This window comes from Vicia villosa, linkage group LG2 (assembly GCF_029867415.1).
Source record: "Vicia villosa cultivar HV-30 ecotype Madison, WI linkage group LG2, Vvil1.0, whole genome shotgun sequence".
NCBI lineage: Eukaryota > Viridiplantae > Streptophyta > Magnoliopsida > Fabales > Fabaceae > Vicia > Vicia villosa.
Genome location: NC_081181.1, coordinates 85,994,830 through 86,006,882, shown reverse-complemented (window position 1 = coordinate 86,006,882; position 12,053 = coordinate 85,994,830). Strand labels below are relative to the sequence as shown.

Sequence of the window (12,053 nt, the reverse complement as noted above, 5' to 3'; positions counted from 1 at the left end):
TATAAAAGGAGAGTAGGAAACTAGCCAATGTAGAAATGATCGATTTCAAGAGGGTGATCCTTTCTTCAAAACTGATAAATTTACCTTTCCAATTATCTAACCAAGCCCTCAACTTAGACAATAAAATATTCCACGAAGAAATTCTCCTTCAGCTAATTCCTATGGGGATCCCAAGGAAGAGGAAATATTTATCTTCTATCCTATAATATAAGAAGTTAGGAACCGCGGTAATAAAATGCTCACTAAGATTAATGCCAGTTAATCTACTTTTGTGGAAATTCACACCAAGACCCGATATCACTTCGAATCCCTTAGCACCGTTTTAAGGGCCAAAACCTGCCTCCAGCTACCTTCCCTAAAAAATAGTGTATCGTCTGCAAACTGTAGAATATCCACCTTGCATTTATCTTCCATCGAAAAAGCCACAAACTCGCTGATACTTGCAACCTTCCTAAATAACATCATAAGACCTTCCGCCATCAAAACAAAAAGAAAGGGGGATAAACGATCGTCGTGTCTAAGCCCCCTTCCAGCAGAGAAATCTTTTGTGGGACTACCGTTCACCAAAATCGAAATCCAACTAGAAAACACCATTGCGTCCATCCAACTTAACCAAACTTACCCAAATCCCATTCTTCTAAACATATATTTGTGGAATTTCGAGCTCACTTTATCATAGGATTTTTCGAAGTCTACTTTAAATAACAAACAACTATTTTTACCCATCGAAGCGTAGTCCACTATCTCATTCACCACTAGAACACCGTCCAAGAGTTTCCTACCCGGAATAAAAGCACTCTGGCAATTAGATTCAATTGAACTCAACACTCTTTTAACCCCACGGATAATAATTTTGTGAGAGATTTTTAGAAACACTCTACTACACAAATTGGTCTATAATCTCCAAGGATTACAGGGACATCTTTTTTAGGCACCAAGGTTAAGAAATATGAAATGATCTATTTGAACAACAAAGCTTTCTCATAAAACTCCTTAAAGAACCTAAAGAAATATTCCTTCATAAAAGACCAACACTTCCTAATAAAGAAAAAATCATAACCGTCTAGTCCGAGACTCTTTGAACCCTCGCGCCCCCACACTTCTTCCTTAATCTTCAAATCAGAGAAGGGGTTTCAAGAGATAAACTATCCTATGAAGATAAAACTGAGAAAGGGATTCCATCTAAACAAGGGAGATTGAAATCAGTCTCCACAAACTTCTCTGAAAACATCTTCTAACCTCTTCCATCGATTCCAACAAACCTCTCTCCGACAAGACCGATCATATAAATTTCCTCCTCCTTCTCTCATTCACATCTCTATGGAAAAATCTAGTATTGGAGTCTCCCTTTCTATCCCACTTCAATCTCGATTTCTGAAGGATCATATTCTCTTTATGCTTAATTTTCTCACACATACAACTAGTGGCAACACTCCTCTCCCTAACCATTTCCTCTAATTAATTTCCTTTGCAACTTTCAAGTTAACAGTCAGAGGCATTCAAATTCTGAATCCTGTTTTATATCTCCAAATTTATCCTTCCAAAAATAGAAGTATGTGATTGATTGCAGAAATTAAGTTGTCAATATGAATTTGTATTTTTTATGTACTTTTGTATTTGTTTCAATGGAACTAACCATATGTATAATAATAAATCAAAATTTATATTCTTTACATATGTTTGTTACACTATGTAAAATGAAAATTATCATAGTTTCTTTGGTTTAATGTTACATGTATACTCTTATGGGAGATTCTTTGGTCTTTTCCAATCCTTCCCCATCAGATCATTAAGTCCGAGCTTTTCCTAAATACCCCTTATATATTTTGTCATGTCATCTCCAAATCCATTTATAAATCAAAATCTATATTCTTTACATATGTTTTGTTACACTAGGTAAAATGAAAATTATCATAGTTTCTTTGGTTTAGCGTTACATTTATACTCTTATGGGAGTTTCTTTGGTCTTTGCCAATCCTTCCCCCATCATATCATTATGTCTGAGCTTTTCCTAAATACCCCTTATATATTTTGCTAATGTCAACATATTTTATTCACCCGAATGGGGTGAGGGGATAAAGACATGCATAGGGATAACCGTAGGACGGAAACATAAGATATATTATATATTGAATAAAAAGATAGAGTTACTATATGATAAATCATTATTGATACTATAGAGAATTTTGTAAACTATGTGTGTCTTTCGTTAGATCACACTACTTGTATTTATAATTGTGTTACAATAAATACATTGAGTGATTAATCAAAAAACATTTATCTAGGAATTTGTATACTCTGGGAAAACTAAAAATCAATCTAGTGTATTTAAAATCTTAATTAATGCTAACAAGTCCCCAAGACAAGCAATGACTTTGAAAAGACCTGATCTATTAGGAGTTCTAGAGACATGAACAATGCAACTTTTCTTATTCTTGCCTGCTATAGTGAATGTTAATGCTTAGTGCTATTTAAATTTGAGAAAGGAATTTTAAGACTAACAAGGCTTCCCCATTCTGCATCTAAGGCTTCCAGAATAACGAGTAAGCCTTTTTACATAAGTTCCAGGCCTAGATTTGATCATGTCCTTTCTTGAGAATGGTCTGTTATTCAGCACAGGTCCTCCTTGTACAAAAAATGCTCCGTTCATATAGACATCGTTGATTGATCTCCATTGCCAGTTTTTCCATTCTGACTCTGGTGAGTAATCCCTCTTTGTTATCTTAAATATCAAAGTAGACAATACCGTGAGACTAATTTTTCATTCTAGTTTCATAAATTTAATTTTATTCCTTTGTTGTGTTCAACCGTGTCATGTGACAGGACAATTATGAAGAAAAATCGTATTTATAGAGAAATCTTTAAGATTTTTCTATAAAGTAATGATGCAATTAGTATTTAAGACATGATAATATATGAATACTAAGAGTTTAAAAAATAAATGTGTTTACCAAGGTACAACTAGAACATGTAAATAGTATATTATTATGGATAAGCATGACTCATAAGTAGATGCATACCTCTTTAGCATGGGGGTTGTTAGGGGCTATGAATCGGTTACCCTCACTTATAATAGTAGGGTTTTGGCTACCACCAATAGCATACATTTCCCAATGAGTGTAGTCATTGTTAAGCACATGGATAAAACCATATCTACACCTTGGCATCCTTTGGATTAATCTCTTACCAAAGTGGTTGAATGCAAGTGTAATTTGCATTTTCTTATCACCATCATAGTCATTACTCGCACCAAACAGCATCGCCTACATACACCATATATACGAAAGCAAAGAAAAAAACCTAAAATTAGGTAATATATTTCATTTAAAATTCTTGATTAATTATTATTACAAACTAAAACATGTACAAAAAAATCTACCAAGTTATTAATTACCTCGTTGTGATCTGTGAAATGGCAATTGGAAATGGTAATTGCAGTAGATCCCATAATTACATCAATGAGTCCATCTTTGCAGTTTCTCATGGAAACATGGTCAATCCAAATATTGCTGGATCCAAAAATTGAAATTCCATCACCATCACTCCTAGTCCTTAGACCAAAATGGTTCTCGGCATCTCTAATAAGTCCCCCACTACCAACTTGGATGTCAAAAACTTTTATCCCGTGGATGATAACATTACTGATAAATTGGATAGTAATACCAGCACCTTTAGCAATGACAACATTAGCTCCTCGTCCATCAATGGTCTTGTCACTTGTCATTATGAGTTCCTGATTGAGCTTAATGACCATGCTATGAGCAAAGATGATCCACAAAGGTCCATTTCTCGTAACTGCATGACGAAGAGTACCTGGAAGTGGATTTTGCATGTTATTATCAGAAGGATCAATTACCACGTAGATAGGACCGGCTTTTCCACCCGTAGTCTTCCTGCCAAAACCCTGCACACAATTTGCAAGCTTCTTGCGGTTTGTTGCCCAGTTAGGATCACACCTCCAACACCTGTCAATGGGATTTGTAGCCATACATGGACTACCTCTTCCCATTTTTTGTCCCCCTAGATTCCTTCTTCCAGTATTACCTCCAGTTATCATCCTATTTATAAAACAAAATAAATATTAAAAAGTGACATGTCACACTAAAAACTATTTAAATGATAGAAACAAAGAAATATATATTATATAATAACTATTGAGACATAATGTAAGTTTCTATTTTTCATAAGATAATGTTCCTGTTTTTATTTTGTTTTTCATATGAAATTGCAAAATTCTCTATTTATTTTCACTATGCTTTGAGATTTTGCATAGATTTATGTATGTGTATATATTGATAACAAAGAGGCAGTTTTGCAATTAGAATAAAAATCTAAATAAAATGGATGGGGTTTAAAATTCCTCCCATAAAATTAAATATATTGGTAAATATGTTAATTGCTCAAAGCTCACTCGCTAACAATAGAAGTCATGTTTCCAGTGACGGCATATGGGTCAGGTGTATAAGCTCTGTTGTTTGTTTTTTCAGCATTTGCCGCTTTTTCTCGCCAATATGTATCATTAATAAATGGCAATATATTATCCCAATATGATTCTTCATCTTTGACATTAGCATGCACTAATATAGGTATGATTACCACTAAAATGGTTAAATGAAAGAGATGGTACAATTTTGCCATCATGGTTCTCTGCCAAATGGAAAGAACCCTCTTCCTTCCGACGATAAAATGGGTTTTTAAATAGTGTAAATATAAAAATTGACATGATTATACTCTTTACATATAGATTATGATTGAAAATAGAAGGATATTGTTATTTTGACCTCACAAAATTGTAGTGAATCTTACCACATAAAATTTATTTCTATTTTTATTTCTTGGTCCTCCTTGCCAAGTGGAAGACCAATTTTATTAAACCGTTCATTTTTATTTTTTTTCATGTAAAGTAGAAACATCATAGAAATAGAAACTTGGTTAAATTTTATCTTCACCATAGTTTCACAGTGCCAAAAATATTACATATGAATTAAAATTAGATATTTTTAGTTTTTCCTTGCATGCAATATGGGTCCCTTAAACTATATATATATATATATATATATATATATATATATATATATATATATATATATATATATATATATATATATATATATATATATATAATTCATACAAAATTTATGTATATTATGTGAAATTCTTATTTCGTCAATGCTCACTAAAATATGCAATATTCCATTTTTGAAGAAACCATTTAATTCTATTTGAGCCATGCCATTTTGCAAGACTTTTTAAGCCATTTTGAAGCCATATTTCCATATTTTCAAGTCAAGACAAAAATGAACAAACTCCAGTTCTCTCAACCCTCCCACAACGAATTCACGTTATTCTTCACTCCCCATAAAATCACGGATCTCTCACAGTAAAAATTCACAGCTCAGAAAATCATAACAAATTCTTGATCCATTCTTATCCAAATCCTTCACACAATCACCATACTGCCCTCACTCTACCACTCCTATAAAAAGACTTGCTCACATATGAAAGGTGGGGGGAACAACTTCCAGCAACGAAACCGAGAACGCAGTTTCATCACACCTTCAACAAAGTTATGTTAACCGCACATCAACGACAACAACTGAACCTACAGCAAATCGGAATCGCGGAAACATTGTTAGCTTCGACGGTTACACAACTTAGTGACTCAATTTCAACGAACCAGTATGCTCTGCACTTCAATGAATTTTCAGCAACAACAATTGCAGCGCATTATTCATTGGCAACTCAGATCGCGTCATCCATAACGAGCAACTCAGTCGGTAAACTTTGAATTTGGAATCTGTTTGTTTCTGTGTTTTACTATTATTTCCTTGAGGTGCATGATATATGTTATTGTTGTTAAAATGTTTGTTGATGTTGCTTGATAAAAGTCAATGATGTTGTGATGAACCGATTGATTATTAGAATGGGGAAGAAGGAATGTTATTGTTTTTGCGATTTAGCGAGGGAAGAACAGAGTGAGTTTATTCAGTGAGGTGAGAAGCTTGGAACAGAGGTGATGATATGCACCTTCTTACAATCCCGGCGTAAAAAATCCAAAATACTCCTATATTTTGAATATGTATATCCGAATACACCTAAAAGGGTGACTTCAGATATATATCTCTGAACTCACGCATTTTTTTATAAAAAAAAAATGTCTTTAGAGATGCATATCCGAAACTTGTTGCATTTTTTCACCAAAACTCAAACAGACACCCCCTTATGTTCATTCTCTTCAAAATATCAACAAAATTTTGTTTTCATCTTCCAACCCATTTCTGCCAAGTTGTATTCAAAGCATTGGAACTCTACAACTACTTCTAAGAATTGATAAAGGATTCAAACCTCCACTCAACACCTACTCAAAGCTTCAAGAAATTGTAAGTTTCCACAACTTTACACTCTAGATTGGTAAAAATTGGATTTTGAATGAGTTAGGGCCAAAAATGGTTGTCTGTCAAAAAAGGGTTGTTCGCATGTAATTTTGGAAGTGCATTTCCGAAACAACCTCATACCAGTTTCGGATATGCAATTCCGAAATTTGGTCTGAGTTATTTTTTTTACTTCCAATTTTGTTTTCTTCATACTCTTACGAAATTTTGCTTTCAGGAAAATAACAAAAAATCAGGTACCGACCACACGACTTAGACATGGAAGGCAGATACGGACATCATCGACTCAGCGTGAGAGAGTCGCACAACAAAGAGTGATTATGGGACGGGGACAGGGTCAAGTCCGAGTGCAAGTCCAAATGGATGAGCCGACTGAAGGATAATCATCTACACCGAGGAGTCGGGTGTCTCGGGCGTCTTCCTCTTATGAGGTTAGTCGGGAGGAGGAGGAGATCCATAAGGTTCATCCTGAGCACGACGAGGATGATGATTAGGACGCAGAGGAGTGCGGCTTCTCAGGAGGGCCTTTTGACACATCCTCTTGATTTACTACCATGACCATACTGCTCGACGTATTTGGGACAAGGAGGTTTTTTTTTACACAATCTAATTTAACCGTTTTATTTACAAATAGTTCAAATGACTTTATACCGTTTAAATAACATTGTTGTTTTTTTGTAGTGACAGGAACGACCTACCATAAAATTCGTGAACCATTCGCGGAAAATATTTGATCTGTTTAAACCACAAGCTCAGTGGTTTAATGATATTGTAGCTGCTTCCGGGCTTGGCGGGTTATGCATGACCGGATATAGTCCTCTAAGCCACGGCATGTAGGGGGATTTTGCTAAACGGTAGCACAAAGAGACGAATTCTTTCCATTTTCCTAATGGGGAGTTCACATTCACCCTACACGATGTGGCCTGTCTACTCCACATGTCGATTAAAGGGAGATTATTAGACCATTCCCAAAAACAGAGGGTTGAGGCCATAGAGTGGATGGTGGATTATCTGGGTATGGACCTAAATATAGCCAATTTTGAGCGTAGAGCGACGAGTGGGGCGCATATCCGGTTTACCAGCCTAAAAGAGCTTTATGAAAACTATTTGGTGGAGGAAGCAGAGTCCGAGAAGGAGGGTGATGGGCTTTTTATTGAGTATCACCATGGTTGCGCTCTGTGGTGTTGGTTCAAGTTCTTGGTAGGCACTACCCTCTTTGTGGACAAAAGTGCAACCTACGTGGACATGACTTATCTCCGGTACTTTATTGATCTGACTACATTTAACGAGTGGAACTAGGGGGCCTCTATTCTAGTATACCTATACCTAAAGCTGAATGATGCCTCCAACTGGAGGACCAGACAGTTGACTGGCTCTTACACACTCCTTACTGTACATTTCTTTTTAATTATTTAACATTTAATTATATCACTTTTTTAACATATTATCGTATTTGTGTTTCAGAGTAGGATCATCTCTTATTTCCACAGCATCCATGGCTACGATCTGCATCCCGCATACATTGACGCCATGCCCAGGACTGCACGATATGTTCTCTATAGGGGGATCAGAAAGTGGAGTCATATCGTGTATACCTCGATTGAACTGCTCACGATGACATTCAGTGGACGCCTTTCATTGATTACGACAATTTTGTCAAATTCAACAGCATCACATTATATTCTGGATGGTTGGCATGTGAGGCCAACACCATGGTCAGGTATCTGTCATAGTGGTGCATGAGACAATTTGGACGTGTGCAGATGATACCGAGGTCTCCATTTGAGGTTGCTCCTGACACCGTTACCTATCGAGGGCTCACTGCTATCTTTGAGGATTGAGCGTATCATCTAGTCTCAGAGGTGTATCGGTGTACGCAGGCCACCCAGAGCTGGAACGGTTTAGATGGGTATGTGACATGGTTCTATCAGGTGTCACATCCTATTATGACACCCGATGCTCCTGGGTGTCCACCTAGACCAGCAGACGAGGAGCTCCTGGAGAACCAACAGGCTAAGGATGACCATGCCACTGATCTTCTGCCGTTCTTCCAGTAGATACACTCAATAGGGCGAGAGTCATTGGAGAGAGGGATCATTGAGCAGAGAGGCTCAGAGACGGTTCCCATAGTATAGAGGATGGTCATTTAGGAGTCTGGTGCGGCGGCATAGAGGAGGAAGAGGAGGTTGGAGGGTGTCCGCATTAGGCATACTCTGTAGTAGTTTCCTATTTATGTTTTATTCATGACTTTTTTCATTGTTGTAGTATTTTGACATTATGCACTCATCCGAACAAGTATTTTCATATTTTGATATCGACTATTTATTTTAGTTTGCGTATTCTTTATTTTCCGTTACATTTTGTCAAATAATAGGAGCTTTTAAAAGAATGATATCATTGTTTTGAAAAAAATCACTCAAAGCATTTTTCGGATATGCATATCCGAAAGTAGTTAATGGTGTTTTCAGATTTGCATATCCGAAATTAGTTAAAATGTGATGAGGATGCCTTCGAATATGCATATCCGAAGGGTATTTGGGAATATTATGAGTGTTTTCCACCCTATATGGGTGCATAAAGAAATTACCTTTTTTTTAGTCCCTAAGGTTTTTTGTGTTAGATTGATGAGTTGGGCTTGAAGCTTACACGCCCAATCTATTTTTTGCTTGTTGCACATCCCCATGGAGTCACTATACATCCCCTTGGTAGATGGGTAAGTTCTTGGGCCTGTTTGTTACATGGCCCAATTTGTTTTTTTTCAAACCCAATGCCACACCCTGCATTTCAGCACTATACCTCCATTTTAGTTGGATGTTAATTTTGTCTGGGCTAAATTCAATAACCCCAGTGCTTTGCTTTTACAACACCAACGAGTCCAACACCCCCTGGGGTATATTTACATGTTATATGGGCTAGAGTGTTTGCACTCCAATGACTTTCTAGTTGCACTCCCTATTAATGTTTTTTAGCCCATATTTATTTGTTTTCTTTAATTGCTTTAAATTCTCTTTAATTTTTTTTATTGTTTCAATTCATGGTCTAAATACAAAAATATTAAAATTAGATTTTATTTTCCATATTAAGAATGTCGAAAAAATATACTTTTTATTTTAATTAATTTTTGTTAGAACTTAATTTAAATTTCTAGATTTTGTTTTGTTAATTTTGATTAATATGTGTTCCCTATTTTTACCATTTTCTAATCCATATTTCTATGCTTCATTACTAACATTTTCTTGTTTATCACACTCATAGCTTGATCACGGGCATTCTTACAATAGACACCTACATGATTAATAGTTCCGATTGATCGTTCCGGAGGCTAGTGTTTGGCTAGTACACTTATACTTTTTACTCACTCCTTTTGATGTTTAATCTTTTATGTTTTTTTGTATAGATTTATTTTGCATGAACATGTATGGATTTACTTTACTTTAAGTTCATCCCCATTTGGCAAATTGTTTCCCCCATTCTTGAAGCCTTTTAATGATTTTATCGCTTTCTTTATCTTTAGCTTTATTTGCTTGCTTGTTTTTATGCTTGAATAAACTGTTCATCCTCGCATACTTGGTCCATATACCAAGCCATATCACACTCTTTGTACGCCAGTTGCCTTGTGCATCGCCATCGACCTTATTTTTCAAACCTTAAACTCTTTTGTGCACTTGCACTCTTTTTTCCATTAAAACATTTTTCATAATAAAAACTCATGTTTCTTTTTTAGCATAACTATAAATGCTTTGACTTCTCCATTGCAAAAAGGTGGTATGTAGGCACAAGATGCGATGTCTTATTGAGCACACTAACAAAAACATTTATTTTCTCATCTCTTCATTCATTTATAAACAAAAACTGCTTTAACTTAAAAAACACATATTTTCAAAAGGTTCTTGTGGAGTACCGTAGATGTGAGGGGTGCTAATACCTTCCCCTTGCATAACCAACCCCCTTATCCAGATTTCTCTTTGTGGATTTTATCGATATTTCCCCCTTTCCTTTTTTGGAAACAATAAAGTTCAGTGGCGACTCTTGCTTTGTGAGTTAAGTTAATTAATAGCTTAAACTCCAATTTTCTGACGCTATACAGTCTAATATAGAACACTATAATATGATAAATTAAATTATATTAAAAGAAAAAGTTACACGTTAAATCCTAGACAAGAATTCTTTAGCTCCTTATCCACATTTTTCTCTTTAATTGTTAGAACTTGTTATAATGCTCCTACTTTTTCAACCCCTTTCCTTCACTTTTAGTTTATTTTGCAACATATTATTTACTTTACAAACTAAATTAGAGGTGAAGGAAATGCAGGTTGAAAAATTAAAAGTGTCAAACCAAGTTCTCACTATTAAAGGGCAAATTGAAGATAATGGACTTAAGGATTCTTTTCTGGAATTGAACGTGTAACTTGTTTTCAAATAGAAATTTATCTTTCATATTATAATCTTCTAATGCAATTAGAAAAGTTATATATTCAATAAGTTGTTCGAAAATCACTCAAACCACATAAGATATGATAAATTCATCTTAAATAAATATTAACAACATTAAACCTTAAACAACATACAACTTTTATATGTAATGAAATTCTAGCACTTACAAAACAAATTTCAACACAGATGTCCTAACAACATACAATGTCAAGACAGATGTTATGCCAACTGCTGACTGACAACACAGTGATCAAAATTGAAACTAAATGCAGAATGATAAATAACACAGTAAATTGGTAACCTACTTCAGTGCAATAACACCTAATTTGGGGGCTATCATTTCAGGAAGGAAATCCACTATAATAGAATTAGTTCAAAGCCTAAACAACCCCATTTTATAACTTATCTCCTAATCACTACCCCGTGAAACTTCTACCCAAAAGTTGACATCTAGATATGAGAAATTGACATCTCACTTCCAATCACCTTAGTGATAAAAACAATTACACACCTTGTGACCCGAGGAAACAAATAAAAAGATTACACTCTCAAATAAATAGTACTTGATCTTGCTTAAAACCTTTGATCAAGAACAATACTCAATTTTTTTCTTAATAGCTTCAAGAGTGAGAACGCACAGTCCACCTTAATGTATCAAAAGATACATGAGTGACACACAAGTAGAACATTCACAAAACTTAAAGGACTCCCAAAACACCAAGCCTTATTTTGAACCTCCGGTTTCTATTTGTGAATACTTGCAAAACTAGGTATAGCAAGTCCTTATTTATAGACTCTTGCAATATGGGCTTGGACTATAAAATAAATCCAATCTTTTCCTTTTTGAATCAGCTGCAATATCTTCACACAAAATAGGAACAAATCAAATCAAATCTTTTAATAGTCTCAAAGAACCTTTTTTGAAACTAAAACAAATTTGCATTTGTCCTAAAAAATTCTTGATTGGTTGCGTCTGTTATGAGTATTTGAATCTTCTAGAATCTCATATTTTTCAATCAAATCATCAAGGATTAAAAACAAGTTTGAACTGTAAGGATGTTCTGGTATAGGATGTAACAACATCTGACAAAACATATGTCCAAAACACCTCATAGTTGATCCTGTTATGACAGATGGTCAAGATGTTTCATATGAAAGGTGGGGGGAACAACTTCCAGCAACGCAACCGAGAACGCATTTTCATCACACCTTCAACAAAGTTCTGTT

At 35.1% G+C, this 12,053-nt stretch overlaps 1 protein-coding gene across 2 annotated transcripts; it reads right to left on the bottom strand.

Annotated features, from left to right (window-relative positions):
* Nucleotides 1-2,184: 2,184 nt before the first annotated feature.
* LOC131646376 (pectate lyase-like) lies at nt 2,185-4,691 on the bottom strand. Of its 2 annotated transcripts, none has more exons than XM_058916428.1 (4): nt 4,597-4,691; nt 3,395-4,058; nt 3,021-3,263; nt 2,185-2,722 (listed from the first exon to the last, which is right to left on the bottom strand). In XM_058916428.1, the coding sequence occupies exons 2-4, from the start codon at nt 4,055-4,057 to the stop codon at nt 2,498-2,500; spliced, it is 1,131 nt and encodes a 376-aa protein (XP_058772411.1). In that variant the 5' UTR covers nt 4,058; nt 4,597-4,691; the 3' UTR covers nt 2,185-2,497. The 2 variants fall into 2 exon arrangements, with proteins under 2 accessions (XP_058772411.1, XP_058772410.1); XM_058916427.1 differs by having other exon boundaries at nt 4,412-4,687.
* Nucleotides 4,692-12,053: the final 7,362 nt, after the last annotated feature.